The sequence below is a fragment of the Coturnix japonica genome, chromosome 2 (genome assembly GCF_054131305.1).
Source record: "Coturnix japonica strain WE chromosome 2, WE-NBRP24, whole genome shotgun sequence".
Taxonomy (NCBI): domain Eukaryota; kingdom Metazoa; phylum Chordata; class Aves; order Galliformes; family Phasianidae; genus Coturnix; species Coturnix japonica.
In genome coordinates, this window is record NC_140664.1 from 126,825,839 (window position 1) to 126,844,334 (window position 18,496).

General features: G+C 40.0%; 1 protein-coding gene across 5 annotated transcripts in view; it reads right to left on the reverse strand.

Moving 5' to 3' along the window:
• Nucleotides 1-18,496, reverse strand: part of NRP1 (neuropilin 1) — a 108,203-nt gene that overhangs the window by 28,896 nt on the left and 60,811 nt on the right. For all 5 annotated transcript variants that reach the window (XM_015853139.3, XM_015853138.3, XM_015853137.3 and 2 more), the window contains exons 8-9: nt 3,090-3,245; nt 143-287 (exon numbers count right to left, since the gene is read on the reverse strand). In XM_015853139.3, coding sequence (XP_015708625.1) covers nt 143-287; nt 3,090-3,245 — 301 coding nt within the window. The remainder of the gene's footprint in view (nt 1-142; nt 288-3,089; nt 3,246-18,496) is intronic.

Sequence of the window (18,496 nt, forward strand, 5' to 3'; positions counted from 1 at the left end):
TTTATTTTCTTTCTCATTTGTTCACATTTCTCCAGTACGACCACAGCAGAAATAGTGAAGATGTATTTCACTAATAAAAATAAAAAAACACAGCATAGGCACAATAAATTCCCTTGGTTTTAAAATCCTTCCCAAGACTTACCCGTTATCTTGCAGCCATAGACTTCAAATCTCAGCGATACTCCATTTTCCCAAGACATAGGTCTAATTCGTACAAAACGTGTTAAAACTGGTTTGGCAAAAGGTCTGTAAACAACATCAGTGGGATTGCTATTCCCTTGAAAGACCTTTGTGTGGAGAGAAAAGGTATATATTTGTTAGGTTTTCTTTTAAATGGTGTTTAGATTTCTGTATTTTACAGATTCTAGAGACACAAGATCTAGCCAGGGTTATTTCTGTGGCAGATGAGACAAAATTCTTGCATGGGGAAGTATTTCATTAAACTCCTAACATATTTTTTGCTGACAGTCAAGCTTTCCTTTGAGAGGAAAAAGATGTCTGGTAATACTAAAAAATAGCCATGTCCCATGGCACGCTGCAGAACACGGCAGGAGAGTTCAAGGCCATCAGGAGATCAGGAATTCACCTGAGCACAAGGCTCTGCACAGCCCCTGACTGTGTTAACATCTTCCCAATGCACAGGCCTCTATGTGAGACTGGCATACACTGGTCCTTGCCACCCAAGGATTGCCGTGTCCTGGCAGAAAGCCTCACTGCCTAATTAGGGTAGTTTGATTACACAAATGCTTGTAGAATGATGCCAAAAGCTACAAAACCTCATGCCCAAATTAAAGGTTTTGGATTTCAATTAGACCATGTAAAAATCCCTATATGGAGTTAAGCTAAAAACACTTTGTTTTGCTGTCCTTGGGTTTCAGAGTTTTTCAGAGTGCGTCATGCAACCCTTGCTCTGATAACCTTCTGGGCTTAACTCCTTTTTTAACAAATGCTCAAGTCTTTCTCCTTGCATTCTGACATGGAAGACTATTTAAAGTCTATATAGTGGGTTCTAAGGTTTTGCCTCTGTGTGTCCCCTGAGGCTAATAGTCAGATCAGATGAACAATAAGACTTCCACAAGAAGAGAGAGGACTGTGCTGTTCTTTCATGTTGAGGATCCTACAAACATGCTCCTTCCTAGCAGAGCCGAAACCTTGCAATGTTCCAGTCCAAAGAAGGTGATTCAGTTTCCTGCCTCTTTCTCACGTAGAGAGGACCAGCTTCCTGTTATTTTCCATAGATACAGTCCCCTCTCTTTTTATAGGAGGTTTTCCCATTTCTTACATACACTGTCTACTTTCCTGTTTGTTACTTGCAGCAATTGCACTAATTTGGAGCAGAGGCCAGCAGCACACAGCTGCCAGCTCATCAGGCTTGGTTATTTCTTAAATAATTTGATAAAGGAGTTTCATACACAGAAAGAGAATTTAAATGGATCTACATTTCTCTTTAGCAACTATCTTCTTTTTCTCTTGGAGGACCTGTTGTAGTTATCTCAAGGTTTGCATCTGATCAAGGAAGTAGGTTTCTCAAGGCACCCAGTTCCTGAGCTTGGTCAGTGCAACACTGCTATTAGGCTTCCTTAGAATGCTGGTGGCTGCTTGCTTTTGTCATTCCTTCAGCAGCTGAGTCTCCTTCATTGGTTTGAATGAAGCTTTTAGAGGGAGAACAATGTACAGGTTTTATTCCTTGTCCTGATAACAGCAAAATAAGGTCATTTTAGAAATGTGACCTTTTAAGAAACCTGTTTCTTTCTTTTTTTTTTTTTTTTAATAAACCCTTCGAAAAAGTAAGTGATTTAAGAATGAATTAAGAACAGTGTGTATAACAGAAACTCACGCAAAATACACTCTTGGAGAGTTTACAATTTGAAGCTGGTAAAGAAAATCAGGCATGGCCTGATTCTGAAAGAGGCATTTGTTCAGGTTACTGGAACTGGAGCCAGAAAACCCTGTGCCTTGTACCCAAAGCAGTGTTGGCTCCCCTTGTGACTTTGGGTGAGTCAGTTATTGTACCTTTGTACATCATTACACAGTGCCTGCATTGAGGCACTTGACCTTCTAAAGTTCCTTCTCGTCTGTAATACCTGTTCAGGAGGCTTTCAGGATTCTTGTTTTTTGTTTCTTTACAAAGTGTTTCAAAGAAGAAAGGTAAATGTGTTAAATGGTACTACCATTTTGATTAGATAAAAGTAGTGGACTTGGCATAGCACTTACAGATGAATAAGGGACAAACCAGTTACCAAATATTTTGGGCTAGATATGGTTACACTGATAGAGCATAATATTATGCAGCCATTCTGAGTCCTTCCAGAATGGTCACAAAAAAGCTGTTTTGAGGAGAGACAGCAGAGAGTCTTCTATGTCATCAGCCCCAGGTAGCCACTGGGGATGCAGTTCCCAGATGTGTCCCAGGTGAGGTGGAATGGAAGTTACAGCCTCACTGGTAGCTGGGACAGAACTGACTTCTCAGTAATGAGCTTTATGCTCATGGTAGTGGATAATGAAGATTTTTCTTACAAATGTCTAAAGCTGTTATGTTGGGAGGTTACAAGGAGCACATCTGCTGATAAATGGAAAGGTGATAAAAATCTATAAGGATGGAAAGATAAGCCTAATTATCTGCCTGCATGACCCCATCACTGAGATGCTTGAAAGTCTAACACATTACTAATGGCTTGCTGGCACTCCTGCAAGACAGCAGGACTATGCTGAGGCACCGCAGCAGCACATATACAGAACTTCACCATATATGAAGGACTGATACATTTTCTAAAAGGTTCCCTATAATGTTTTTCTGAAAGTCACATAGGACATTTCTGTCAAATAGGGAAACAGCAGCACACTCTGGGGAGAAGATCCAAACCACTCAAATTCTGGTGTCCACAATAAGAAAAGCAGAACCTTACACCCATTTCAGCTGCTGCACACAGATGATTTTTGGGGCCCTTTGCTACTAAGAAAATTTCTGCCTTTTGGATTTGGGAAACTGCTAGCACTGATCATGCTGATTAAAACTGTGATACAGTAACTAAGGAATTCAACAGCCTATTTTTTTTTGGCAAAAGAAGAGTAAAAGAGAAAGGACTTACAACAGGCTTGTTTCCTTCCTTCAGGGTAATCCAGTCCTCTCCATTGGAGCTGACATCTACACGGTATGTTTTCAGGTAATATTCTTTCTTTGTCTCTTTTGAGATGGCTCCTTGGGTCCCAATTCCAGAAACGAAGCGGAGAAGGCCCAGATCTACCTGTGGTAGTGAACAAATGGGGGTGTGAGGACAATCAATGCATAAGTGACCCTCCACATCCCCCTTGGAGGTAATAGGGATTTATATAAAAGAAACTGCAGTGCATTGTTGCTAATGACAGTACTAGTCTTTCTTGCTAACAGGGCCATCAAAGGAGAAGGGAACATTTGCTTGATCAGTTAGGAAGGCAACACACATGGCAGAGGATTATCTTTCCTCTATGGAGGAGGAACCAGAAACCCCTTCAGTGTAACTGGGCACCAGACTATAGACAAGTTATTTGCAAGGCTCCTCAAGGACCAGTCTGGTGAACAATCTTACTTAATACTTTCATTAACTGTCTTGCAAAGATGCAAATGAAATTTGCTGAGGACACAAAGCTACCAGGCATTGTCAATACAGAGGAGAGCCATGCGGTGAAAGCTGAATGACCCTGAGGACTGGAGTATTAGAAATGGGATAAAATTTAATAGCACAATAACGAAGTCATGCACTTAGGGAATGATAAAAAGAATTCTGCTGAAGCCTACAAGCTCATCACTTGCAAACAGATGAGAAGAAAAGAGTCCCATGGTGTATTATTTAGTCACAAGATAATTATGAATCACTGTGCAATTTTGTTGGGAAAAAGGCAAATGAGTTGCTAGCTTGTACACTACAAGGCATTTGCCAAAAAAAGGAGGCATTAACACAAGTTCAATAATTCTGCTCCGACTGACAAATGTAATGAACTTCAAGCTTTAGAAAATAATGGCAATTTGAACTTGCTATAGAAATGAATGCTATTGTGTGCACACAAATGCTTGCTGGAGGCCATCTCTCTTCCTCAACTATTCTGTCTTTCCCCCATGAAATTACACAGCAACCAAATGGGGAAGTGATTTAGACTAGCTCCCTCCTCGAAAAACTATTTCTAATCTAGATCTGTTTCTTGATCTAGGTCACCATATGTAGTCACTGAAGCTATACGGGTGTAGCTGGGAAGATGATGTGGGGTGCAGGAGCAAGACTACTCAAGTCAGCTCTGCTGGCAAGAGAAACCTTTGTCTCAGAGCACAAGTACAGCTGCCAAATGGCCAAAACAAGGCATGAAACTTTCACACTGTCTGGCTGATGACCACAGCTTTGAAACTCCGTTTCCTTACTGCCTTTCTTTAACCATAAAAGCAAACTTGATAAAAATCAAATTCATCACTCTGCTTTCTCCACACCTAGAATCTTCTCTTTGTTTCTTAAAGCAAACTACTTAAATTCAATACAAAATTACACTGTTCACAAAATATTAATCAGAGCAATTAATTTGCTCAAAATTGTTAACCAGGCTTTAGGAGCATAATAATAGGTTGATTAATCCTTCTCATGTGAATGTCCAAATAATGTCTCAGGCCTTCTCATTATTTCCAAAGTATGCAGGATGGGGCACATATGTCCCCTGTGTCCCACAGGCATCCTTTTTCCTGGATGTATGTCATATATCCAAAGGCGCTGGAGCAGTTAAATCAACATGCTCTGCATTCTCTCTCAAAAGGCTGAAGGAAGTGCTATTGAGGACAGACTGGCTGCTCTCTCAATGCCCATGTCATATGCAAGTCATTCTGAAGTCTTCCAACACAAGAATAGAAGCCTTGTGTATGACAGATAGAACTAGCTTTCAGCACAAAGCCACTGCCCTTGCCACGGTTTTTAAGGCTGGTGAAGCCTATATGTAACATTTTAGCATTGGTCTGTGGAGTTGATATAGTGCAACATTTTGTTATCTCATGATTAAAAAAAAAAATCAATCTTAAAAAAAATAAATCAGAGCACTGCCTTACAAAAACAATCAAGTGATTTAAAGTAACTGGAGAGTCTCAGATGTTAGATTGTTGCAATCTGAAAGTTAATGGGGGAATCTGGGCATCATTGCGCTGAGCAATCTCAGCTTAACTTCAAATGCTCTCCAAACTGTACTCTGCTGATTGTAAAGTGTGCTGCGCTGAGTTATGTCCAATACCACATTCACTTCCAGACTGAAGTGCACTTGAAAATCTGGAAGTCTGAGGGAGTGCAGAGCTAAGTTATTTAAATGATCTGCTTCTCTTACAATTTGAAACAGCTCTTCAGTTTTGAAATGATTAGGGTCCCAAGCCTGTACCATTCCAACTGATTTGAAATGATTCTAGTAGGGGCTTTTTAATATACAGTAAGTACTTCATTGTGAATAAAGTCAAGCAATGGCCTATTACAAGAGTTCCAGATATTTGAAGCTTAGTTAAATTTTAACAGTGGGGACTGAGGGGAAGATTTGATTAGTTGATGTCTGAGTGAACTAATACAGCTACTGGCCAGTGACCAGTTATGCACCTCAGGCTTGTCCCATCACAGAACTTCAGGTGTCCACATTTTGCTAAGGCCCAAATGCTGATATTCAACACACTCCTGAAGCACTGAAAACCCTGAAACCCATCTAACCCACTGTCCTGAATACAGTAAGGACTAACATCTACCATTATAGCTAAAATCGGACAGAACTCTACAGGTAGGTAGAAATTCTGCTGCCAAAAGTTAACAGTGGACTGAGAGAGGGAATCTGTGAGCAGGTCTCCAGTTCACTGCCTACAGGTAGGGAAGAAGTAACCTAATTGTTCTCCTGGTGCCAGTAACTGTATCATGAAGAACAGTTTGACAGAGGAATTACTTCTCTCCAGGTGCCAGAAAACAGAATCACAATGCTCTGGTACCTCTGCATGTTTGTAAATCAAACTATACATTTACCAGTCTTCTCTAAGTAAGGTGATTGAAATAAATTATGTAGAAGACAATGTTGGAAATTGCATGAAGCATCTTAAAAGAGTTGTTAAATTAATCTCCACTAGCCATTTTTTGATGCATTTTGTTCTCTTTCTATTTTTTCAGGGTTGAAGCTCAACCATTTCTACTGCTATTAACAACTGGAACCTGAAGGCACCAGAATGCAGAGGTCGTAAAATAGATATCTTCTGTGCTATGTTATCCAGAGGAACCACTGCAGCAGCTCTAGTACAGATGTGTCACCAAATAGGTCGGAGTTCCTATGTTTTTTGGAGATGTTTGCTTTTCAAGTCATGAAATTTCCAATCAGCTCAGTGTGCCCTCTCAACAGAGGTCTCCGAGTGTTAACATGACCAGAAGTAACCCATTTTTCTTGTCCTTTTTTTGTGTGTGTTTAGAACTTGTGTTTCATGTTAAAATGAACTGCAGAGAGAGATGGTGATGAAACACGGTACTTTTGAAGATGAACATCAAATGCATATCCCTGCAATTATTTGACATTTAACTTTCTGCACATATGATAAATAAACATCTGGTATTTATTTTACAGGATGCAAACAATTTTCTAAGTTATTGCATGCTGTATGGCCACAGTCTGAGATAGACAGTGGTCTCAAAGCTTGAAATCATGACATTTCATTGCCATGAACAGAATTTTTGCCTTATCTAACTGCAGTATACCGACAGTCTGTTTTCAAAATCTTGCTCACCTTCATTCCGATTAAAAAGCTTCTCTCTTCTGGAAAATGGTGCCTTGGGGACCTATCCAACAAACTGCTTTGATAATTGCCTGTGTTGCGATGTGACCGCCTTTTTGGTAAGTACAAGATTGCGGGCAGACCTACCTACAGGAATGGGCCCTGAACCTACATGAAATTAGGAATATCTCAAGTGTGTGTTTCTTCTCCTAAAGAAAAATGTTTGTAAAGAAAAGTCCCAGTTTTTCCTGTTTCTAAAATCAATTTATATCCTGTGAAATCACACTGCAAAACACTAGGTGTTTCTGCATATGAATTTCTTCCTCGCTATTTATACTGCAATATCTTTTAGCTTCCAGGAAAAATATTTTTATTGCTGTCTTACTATCTTCAAAATATGTGGGTGGGTGACACACTTGTAGGACATAGATATGCAAGGGGAGGCATGCACATTTGATTTGAGACCATTTAAGGAGAGAGAAAAAGGATAACATTTAGCTCTGCACAATATATCACACAGCAAATCTTAGCAAAACTGCTGGTTAATGAACAACACACAACATGCAAGGCACGAAATGAATATTGCTTCTCCCCGTTGTCATACATAACCATGTCATTGTATGGAAGACTTTATTTTCAGAATGAAAATCTGCCTCCCTAAATAAAATACAGTCGTTGAGTGAGCTGTAGCAAGGGAGCAGTTTCATGAGCTTTTAACACTCCTACTGTAGGTCTGTTCAACAGCCTGAGAAAATAAAGGACGAAGTGCTGGAGTTTGATTAACAACAGGAAGCTTTTTGTTGTGGGCATCTCTTGTGGCTTGAAAAGCTGTATAATCCATCACTTGACACAACACACCAAAGTAAATATTTTTAGAGAACTGTGTCATTTCCCTAGATAGCATACATAGCGCTCTGATTTACATTAACTGTTGTGATGCTTCACTGTTCCTCCGTCAAATATTTTAATTAATGAAGAGCTGATCTTTTTCATTTGTTAATATAATATTTTTATTAGATGTTGCTGTTGCTTTGACCAATCACACATTCCCACTACGCACATACAGCTATCAATTAGTTCCTTTATTTATTGCGCTTTAAGTAAAAAAGATTACAATGCTAAGCAAAACGACACAAGCTCTAGAAGAAATTCTGAGAGTTTCACTAATTTGGTTTCAATGTTACTTCTTAAAGCCTTCACCCCTGAGATGAATCATCATTAAAAGAGCACAACCCCTTGATTAATGACAGGGCATAAATATTCATCCTGGGTTTAAGTGAAAGTAGTTAAGGCTGTAAAGCACCTAAGACTTTTGTGCAAAATTCTCAGTGCACTCAACTTCTAGACTTACTGAACTGATGCCTATGTGACTTGGCAAAAGTGGGAAGTTAGGAACAAGAAGATGAGCAAATATTCATGCCAAAGAAGCAGGAATGCTTGGCAGCAACAAGGAAGGGAACTTTTCTTAGCAGTTGAAATATTCCTTGCAATCTTTGCCCTCTGCCTAAATGCTTTTCTGAGCAGGAAAAACGTGAGTGTAAAGACTGTGGTCCCGAAGACAAAGAATTGATTCAGAGGAGTCTATCACATTGAGATACTGATGCTGGGACTGCAGTACTGAGTACAGTGATATTTCTTTTCAGAGCTAGATCAGTTAGTTTCTACAAGAGAAAAGTCAAACTGGTCCGGAAAAAGTACGACTAATAGACATAAAAGAACCTCAGTTGTCACTATGGGGCTTCCTGGAGAAAGAAAAGATGCAGAAAGTGTAAGAAAAATGAAATCCAGAAACAAAGGCAAAAAAAAAATACTAGAAAAAAAAAAAAAAGAATGAAAAAGCCTCTGTGTCTCTGACAGAGAAAAGATAATGCTTGTGTGGGCTGTGTTGCATCTGGATTCATGGCACATTCTCCCACTCTTATGTTAATTTTTTTTTGCATAAATCAGAAGCAACTAATTAAAAAAGAAATATTTAATTCTGACATGTTCTTTGAACTGGTGTTCCATCTGGTTCTGTTTGAATAGTAAAATCTGCTGTAGTTGTAAAAATTGGCAAGCAGCACTCTGGTAAAGAGAAACAAAAGAGACTCAGTACAGCAGGTTAATACACTAGCATTTCAACTTGAGACATTTCCAGAATTCAGCAAACCAAATCGCTCCAGTATGGAAACTATAAAGATCAAATGCGAAAGAGAAATGCTGTAGGCTGGGAGAAGTGCTGCCACTGGAACACATTAGCTTAGTGTGATATTTTCAGTGTGGGGCTTGGAAGGGGTCGGTTTAAAAGCAGGGGCAATGCACTGGTCCGCTGGAAGGGGGTGACTGTGTTGCTGGGTGGTGACAGAGAGTGCTTCTGCCACTCTTCATTCGTTCCAAGCTGCACCTGATGTGGTCTTGTAGGGCTCTGATGTAACACAATAGTTATTCAGAAGACTCAGAAAATACATTCTTCTTAATTTATTTCCTACTTCAAAACTACTTAAAACCTGAACACCAATATACGATAATAAAGAGAGGAGAATGTAATAGTATTGGGATTTCTATAGACTCTGGGATCCAAATAATCGGTATCTTGTGCCATTCAAAACTGCCATAGCAATGCAGAGAAAGTCTGATTAACTCCCAGTGCTTTAGAAAAAGATTGTTTTACGTCTTTCAGGAGCATATCTTGCTGTGAAATATTACTTCTTTAAAATGAAAACCTTTGCTTCAGCACTACATTAACTTGCAAATGGATAACCTAAGACATGTACAATGACTTGGTCAAAAAAAGAGGAATGTGAATGGCCCCTTTCTCCAGCTAAGATACTTAGGAACCCTTGCTGAGCCATAAATGAGTCAGGAACGTAATACTTTTAATTAACGTTTTCTGAATACTTATTTGTAATTTACATTTAATTTTAAACCTGAGCTTAATCCTCTGATCTGGAATGAAGACAACTATTTAGTGCAGTCTGAATGTAACCTTCCCCAGTTTGTGTTAGAAACTATAGAAAAAGGAAACTCTATTGCAATACTTGTAGAACCGCTCTTTTCTGAGAGAGGGACATAATTGTAGGACTTCTTTTTCTCCCAGCTGAACCAAGCAACTAATACACACATGGGAAACAAGTGATGCAAAGTGACAGACTGCCTCACATGTGAATAACTGGGCTCTGGGTGGAAAACACTGAATTTTATCTACAGTGTTCTCTTCTAGCATGTATTTGCCAGCTACTATCCTGTTGAAATCAGTGGCAGAGGCAGCAAGGCTTGATATGAAATGTATTTTGGCACTTTGAATATAAGTACAATATTATATACATATAAACACACAGGAACAACCTCGGCTTCTTCCTGTTTCGCAGCATACCTATGCTAATTGCGTAGGAAGCTCATAAGTGAGGGTGTGATGCGCCATACAGAATTAAACCTCTTCTGTCTCAGACCAGAAAGATCTGACTGTGCAATCACAGATGCAGAGAAAGTGCCTCTGAAATCACTGGAATTTGCTACAGAGTTCAAGCTTTGAGTTTTCTATTTATACAGCAACAAAATGTGGAAAAAAATGCCAGAGTCTAAGATTTAATGTTTTTTAAGCTTAATTTCACTGGGAACTGGAAAAGGTGTATAACCTGTGTCACATAGAAATATATGTATTTTCTTGTGATCAGCTTTCTCATCTGGGAAAATCTGCCCAGTCTCTTTAAGTCAGTCAGTCATCCACAGGAGTCTGCATTCATTTATTCTCTGTTAAATGGAACTGTCAGTTTCATTGCACCAAAATTCGATTTTCTATTTCATACACATTGTGTATGATGATTTTAATTTACTACTGGGTCAACAAACAAGTCACTGCTTTTTTAAAATATGAGTTTCTGCTACTTTCTAGAGAAAATGTCAGGTAACTGCGGTCAGACGATGTGCTGAAGGGACTGTAAATGCTCAGAATAAAGGGAGTGACATACCAAGCTCATCTTGTTTGGTACATTTCTCATAGCTTCAGCTGTGGATGAAATCCTTCTGAGGCAGAGATCTGGAAGACCTACTGGTGAGTGCAATGCTTTTGCCTTTGGGGAAGTACGGTGCAGAAGAAGGGATGGGCAGGTTGTTGACCACACAGACAAAATCAGTGAATCATCTGAGTTGGAAGGAACGCCCCCCACAATGGACAGGAGCACCTACACTGGATCAGGTGCTCAGAGCCCAGTCCAGCCTGACCTTGAGTGTCTCCAGGGATGGGGCATCCACCACCTCTCTGGGCAACCTGCGCCAGTGCCTCACCACTCTTATTGTAAAAAATTTCTTCCTTACATCCAATCTAAATCTTCCCTCTTTTAGTTTCAAACCATTTCCTCTTATCCTGTCTCAACAGATGCTGCTAAAGTGTCTCCCCTTCTTTCTTATAGACCCCCTCTAGTGCTTCCCCTCTGGTGATAAACAAAGCACCAGAAGACTGGTTCCTTTCCATCTCTGCCCTTTTCTCAGCAAAACCTGCTCAGACTTCTGGGATCTCATTTCCAGGGTTTCTTGGGCCAAGGAACGTGCCTGGTTTGTGTACTCCCACCCCGTTTCTCTAAAAGTTGCTCTATCTTTAGCCATGCAAAGGGCAAAGCCATTGATTTTTAAGTGCTGTGACTTTGTAAAATAAACACAGGATGTATTTTCTTAGTTAAGCATATCACTGAAAGGGGAAAGGCCACTATGGACTGTTAATTTTTACAGCCTGATAACAGCATTTTAAAATTATTCTATGCTCTGTCAGCCCTTCAACCCACAGTCTGAACTGAATAGGATTTGCAATAGAAGACCTGCCACCTTTGTTAAGGCTGAAATGAAAGCCCCCTTAGTCTCCATTTCAATCATATCTAACCTAAATATGACCAGTCAAAATATGTCCAGGTTTTACAAGCAACACGACAAATTAATCTTATCAGCAGCTTCGAAGGATCAACACCAGAAATGAATTTGGCCCAAAGTGTTCAATGCAGGAGGCAGTAGAGAAGAGAAAGACCAGACTGCACAGGTACCACCAGCTGCAGGAAGCTGTGTGCAAACAGGGCTCTGAGAAGGACCAGGCACTTCCAAAAGCAAAGGAACCCAACCTTGGCTTAACAATTCTTTGACGGCCAGCTGTGCTTTCTCTGCATATAGGCTTTGTTTATCAGACAGCTGTGAAGTTCACAGTGATGTTTTTTAAAAGATTTTTTTAAAAGATTTGATAAAGAATGTTAAAGGTGAAGCAAAAATTGAAGTACCTCTCTATTGAAATACATACTTAAATATATATATGTATATATGTATTTTTTTTTTTGGTGGGAAGAAGACAAATTGCTTTCTGGAGGGAATCTATTTACCACTTGGTAGAAATCTAATTCATCCTTCCACTTTACCTATTTTCCTACTGCTGTGAAAATGTCCCCTAATGGGCAGAACAGAATCAAACTGGGACAAAGAATCAGGATAACACAACGGCAGGGGAGGCAACCGTCAGAAAATCCGGAGCATGGATGCTGGGATGGGGAAGGACCCACAGGACTCATGAACTCTTCAGCCTCATACTGCCGTGCAGGTATGGAAAGAGTGAATAAAACCACACGACCGTCTCTGCAAAGCACTCAGCAGTGCACCTATCATCTCCAGCCCGGGGTCATCCCTGTGAGAGCAGCGACCTTTAGCTCAGTAACAACTCTGCTTATTATAACATACCTCAGCTGCGTGTTCCTACCCAAGACTGTGTTTTTAGCCACTACACTTAGCCATTTAACTTCTAGCCTTGGGCTCTGCTTTCCCTGCAGCCTGACACCTGCCTGGTCTTGCAGATTAATTTATTTCTGCTGGACTTGGAAAATATCTCCTTTTCAGATACCTTCCCTCACCTCTGCAAAGAGCACGGGCTCAGAGGAACAGACGTGTTGCAGTGTGGGATAGGCAAGGTTGCCTCAGCCCTCTGCCGAGCAGAGTGACACAGCCAACTGATTTTTTGCCCTCATGGCAGTTAAAAATATCATTGAGCAATAACAAATGGTTTGAGTCAAGCTAAACACACGAGCAAGGTCAATGGGAAAAAAAGAGAAGAACCATTCTGTTCCAAATATTTTCAAGTGGCTTTAATTTATGTGGAAGAAAGTAGAAGGAAAAGATGCTTTCATTAAAACAAACAAACAAACAAACAAAAACCCCATTTATTTTAAAAGCATATTTAAAGGTTTTAATTTCTTTGCCTCCTGGAATAAACTGTTTTGTGAAAGTGAAATAAATTTACAAAATTATTTTAGTAGCTGCTGATTCAGGGCTTTTGCTGGACACATTTTTAATTTGCTACCTCAGCTCTAAAGGGCCATCTGTCTTGCAGCCATTGAGGGGATGTAGGGCTGGACTGGGAAGTGGATGCATAGGTAATTACAGAGTTATATACAAACTACTCAGATCTCCGCATAATGGATCCCCTGAAAGAAGCGCAACTATTATAATGATTAGGCTGGTGGTGGAGACTCAGAGGGGCTCTGCTTCTGCTGCTCCTCCATATGTTACATGCAGGATTGCTCGAAGCCATGCAGGACTCCCCACTGCACCAGGGCTGATGCAGAAACTTGTCAGTGGGATGTAGCGAGGCTTTTCCTCTAAGCATCATTTTGCACCTGCAATTCTGAAGCAATAAGGCTGCCAGTGGTTGCACACAGCACTCTGAGCATCCCTTCAGCCTCCCCAGAGTGATAAATCTATGGCTGGGAACTTTCTGGTACTAAAATATCTCTTAAATTGCTTTGAATAACAATAAATAAATAAATAAAACCCTTTCATACTTCGTAGGACCCTTTTAGTTCTCCCCCTCCCTCTTGCCCAATTTCAGTACTTGCCTTTGAGAAACTGTACCATTTATTCCCATGTCACAGTAAATAAGGGTACGAATGTATCCTGCTGGGTCAATTAACCTCGGTTCTGCACCGTGTCACAGTCTGTACTGACTGTGATTTCCAGAAAGGAATATTCTTTTGTCATCCTTTGCCCATGTGCAAACACATGTTAAGACTATAAGATAACTGTAAAACTCTTCCACATAAAGCTAACTCTGCTTTTTGTAATTGCTGGAGTACAGTTATTAACTGTAAAATGACATGAACCAAATACAAGACTCATATTCTGAAGTGGTAGGGAAGAAGGACTGGCAGGTTTTGTGCTTTCATGTCAGTGTGCTCCCTAATGATGGGCAAGCCCTGCCATGAAGCCTCTGAGCCTCAGCTCTCAGGCAGTCCTTCAAAGGCTTAGAAGTGGGTTTCCCAGGTTTCCCAAGTTTCACATTATTCTATGCAGAAATACGATGTACTTTACTGCAATAGCAGACTCCAAAAGAAGCAGAAATAATAGCAGTAAAAATAACAGGAATTGTTGACTTGCATTTCCTTGAGCTTTCATGTGAAATATTTAGATAAGCTTGCTCAGGAAAGTCAACCTAAGCAGCTGCCTGATGTAAGAATAAACCTGTTAATGAAACAAATGTGCTATGCAGAAGTAATATATAAATACTGACTGCATTTTTAAGTGAATTCCTGATAAGGAAATAAGCTATGACACAGATGAAAGGTCGAGACACCAGATGATAAACTGTGATTATTTTCAGAAGTGCTGCAGGAATAAATCTATATTAATCTATATACCAGTTTACATCTATGATGCATGTTTCTGGCCTTCGCTTACAAAGGAGCAAGTAATGAGGAAGGTAGGTTACTACAAATTTAAAGGAATGAAGACAAATGTGGAAAAAAAATTCCACCTCAGAGGTCCCTCTCTTTCTGGTGAAGCAGTGTATACATGGAAGTGTTTTAAATCAATGGAAGTATATTTTCCTTGCATGGGAGAGTTCGTGTTAAATAAACAACTGATATTTCAATCAGTGGAGGCGAGGGGATCCCCCAGGTTGCTTTGTGAGGAGGCCCGTTCTTACTCCAGAGACCTCACTGCTGCAGGATGTAGAGGGATAGTTTTACACCAGGTTGGCTGCTGTGTTTAGGGCTTGCTGGGCTGGAGGATGGCCCTGTGCAAGCTCGGGTGCCTGAGGCATGATGCTGGGAGGAGGTCTGAGTGGCAGGTCGGGATCTGGGAGCCTCCTGAGCCAGGCCTGCTCCCTGCAGACCTCCAACCAGGCCATTCCATTGCCCTGCTGGAAGACCTAGTACGCAAATTTGGAGCGGATTAGCCATTTCTGTCATGTTAGCCAGAGCACACAATATGGAATTCATCTTAGTGTACAGCCCTGTGTCAGCTGCAGAATGACAGATAATACCCAATCCAGAGTATAATGTCTATTTATGTTAACCCTCTGCTAACCTTTTGGAACAAATTTGAACTGGCAGAGTATGTTTATACCACGTTAGTGCCTTTTGTCTTATAGCTGCAAAGTTTTGATCTGGTTCTAAATTCTTAAAGCTGGATTTATGGTTTTGTTGAACTCCAGTCATAATACGAACTGAAGATGTTGTGCAAACACATCTTTGCTATCTGGGCAAGCTGGGGGTTAATGAGTGACAAATGCTGCCACCCAGAAACTATCACTCAGCTCGGTGGGAGCATAAAGATTCGTGCCATAAGCATTAGGAGAAAGATTTTGTTAGAAAGCATACAGATGTTGCAGTAAAAGTACCCAGAAGGTGTTGCTCTTTGCGGGTTTGAAAACCCACATCATTATGAGAATTGATGATAACACAGGTTCCAGTGACCCTGTTAATAGGCAATCAGTTTCCCTTCAAAACCACACACACATGGGGCTCAAGTGTCTGCCTACCCATATGGCCTGGAGATGCAGAGGATTACCTTGTGCAGCACCTATAGCTCCTACTCCAGGGTTTCAAAGGTAAGATGCAGAAAGTTCCCTAATTGCAAAGATTTCACATGTTGCCTTTTCAGTTGTGTGTAAACATAACAACCATTCTTAAATGCAAACATTAAATCTACTCTGTAAAAGCACAATTACTGCTGCCATGGCAGAAATCAGTTGTCCCTTTTGAAGGAATGCCTTGAAAATGCAATCATAAAATCCCTGCATGTTATGGGTTTCATTAACATTGTACTCCCCTAGGATTCCCAATTGCACAATAACAGCAGTTCTTTAAATTTTAAATACCACAGACAGGAACAGTTTCACTAAAACCAGATGTGAAACCCTTGTGCTGGCCTTCTTACTGGTTCTAAGTACTGAAACTGGCTGGTAATTGATACCTATTAACATGTTTGTTGTTCAGATTACAGAAATGGAAACACTATACTATTTTTCCTGTGAAAGGATACGTTAATGAGGGACAATGACTTACAATGCAATGTCAGTACTCTGCTCTTGATTAAATTAAAGAACTGTTTTTATTTTTTATTTTAAATTATGCTATTTCACACTGTCGGGCAGCTGAGTGTATAAAACCTAAGTGTAATAAACAGGGATGTTTAGCTTAAATTTGAAGAGCTAATAACATTCCATATGACAATAAACTAACTTTATGCTTATTTTTGACAGCCTTTGTCTCATGCGTATCTTTATTCTGCTCATATTAGAAAATCCACAGACTTTATTAATGTGATTTTAAAGAAGAAATTCAATCTGGAGTAACTCTGTTTCTGATTACGGAGTCACTCCAAATCTCGAGTCAGTTGAGTAATTTTAAAAAGTGTGTTTGAGGGTAAAAAAGAAATAATGGAGAAGGTACCGTGCAGACTGATGGTATGATCATGCTATTGATATTTTGAATCTAAGCTTTGACATTTATTTCAAAACAAGAAAGCAGCAGACATGCAGCTTTCATTTTGCAGAGCCTGGCAGGCAGGCAGCACTCAGATGCACCCAGGAGCTCATGCCTCTTCAGCCACAAAGGAGACACCCAGTTTTTCTACCAAAAAATGGATTTCACGTCCACAGATGGAATGCATGCAAATCCATTGCTAACAGCAAGCCAAGGCTATTTTCCTAATTATTTTCAGTGAAATGGTCCAAAAGACGTCAACACCTCAAAGGAGACAATCATATCGCATGCCCTCTAGACGTCCTCTGTAGATACCAATCTCCCTTTGCTGATACTTAACTGAGGTTTTCTGTTTCTTTTGTCCTAGTAAAAACATTAACCTTGAAGGGAGGGGTAAAAGGAAGGGAAAGGAGAGCTATAATATTTTCCTTATACAAAAAATGAAACACTAAGGAAATTAGTATTTGGAGCTGAATTTTCAAGCTGTTTTGCCCACGTATAATTGTACATATCTCAAATATATGCCCTAGTTGTATATGCGTATTGGCAGTTTAAAAGCAGACATTGCTACTTAACCAGCTGCAGTATGTGCAGGTATGCAAACCTGCAAACGTGAGCTGATTAATGAATAGTAGTACAGAGAAACTCCCTAACTCTGAGACAAAAGCATATAGGCAGAAATTTTCAGTTTAAAAGTTTCAAGTTCAGCATTGCTGTACATTTCAGCATGTTTTTTCCCACTGAATATTTTCCAGAGGTCTTGAACTGTGCCACAAGAATCTCTTTACGTTGTACTGCGCAAAAGCAAAAACTTCATGTAAATGACTAATTTACAACCACATGCAGAACCACATAGAACAAAGTGATCTCAGTCCTTCATATAAAAGTGCCCCCCTCCTTTTAGAAAGTATTATATATATTTTTTTTTTTCAGCGGGTAGTTTCAGAATGTTTTATTAGTTGTATGTCCTTGGTTGTTTGTCTGTAAGCTCTTATGGATATGAACATCTGTTCCTGCAGATATTTGTGGAGAGGAAACATGGGCTTTCATTACCATATCCAGATACAAACTCACAATACCCGCTTACTGCCAATGGCATCAAGCCTTTGTAGATAGCTTTTCCCATGCGCAAGGACACTGCTACCAAGGTACTCTACGGTCTGAATTACTTAACATCCATTTGAAGACTGTCAATTAGCTTTAACAGGAAAGCATCTAAAATTCATTTGGAGGCTTCAATTATCAATGAGTGTTGAATTAAATGACAACAAATAATTACAATAATTCATATCCTTCTCACACAAATGGAACCAAAGATGTGTTAAGCCATTGTACATTGAAAAAGGTCAGGGGGAGGCAAGTCCCCAAACCATGGCTGCTTCTGCTATGCAGACAATGAATGGTAGGATAATGAGACGCTTATACAGGATGAGTGGAATGATTAACAGTTCTGCAGCATGTGTAAAGCATGCATATTCAACACAGCAAATCCCCAAGAAGAGTTTTGTAGGCTTGGTCCTGCAAACATGACCTATCTCCTATCTCTGCTGTAAAGGCTGCCACAGTTCTGGCAGGAAGTTTGCCCCAGGGCTGCTTGTATTCTCATAATGGCTTCTGGGCACCGTTCTAGCGCTAGAACAGTCAAGGAAATGGCTCATGCTGCCTTTTCCAAAACAGGGGCTGGGTGAAGTAGGGAAAAGCTGAGGCTTGAGCAGGACAGCATACAATTAAGCACCAGCTTCTTGACCAATGGGTAGCTGAAAGCAGTATAAAGGTGCTCAAAAATTTGTTTGGTGATTGTTTCCGCCCCTGAGCATTCTGGTTTATAGCAAAATACAAGGGAGGCTGAGAAATTTCTTGTTAGGAGGCTTGAGGTTACTGTTACTGTTTTAAGCATAAATCCCTGAGTGTCTTGGGTTCTGTTACGCACTTGTTATTAAAATAGTTTAAAGTTAAAAAAGTCCTCAGACTTTTTTTTTTTTTTTTCTCAAAAAGGCCTAGTTCTAAGTGAAAGGATTAAGCTATATACATATGTATGGGGTCATTATAACTCACA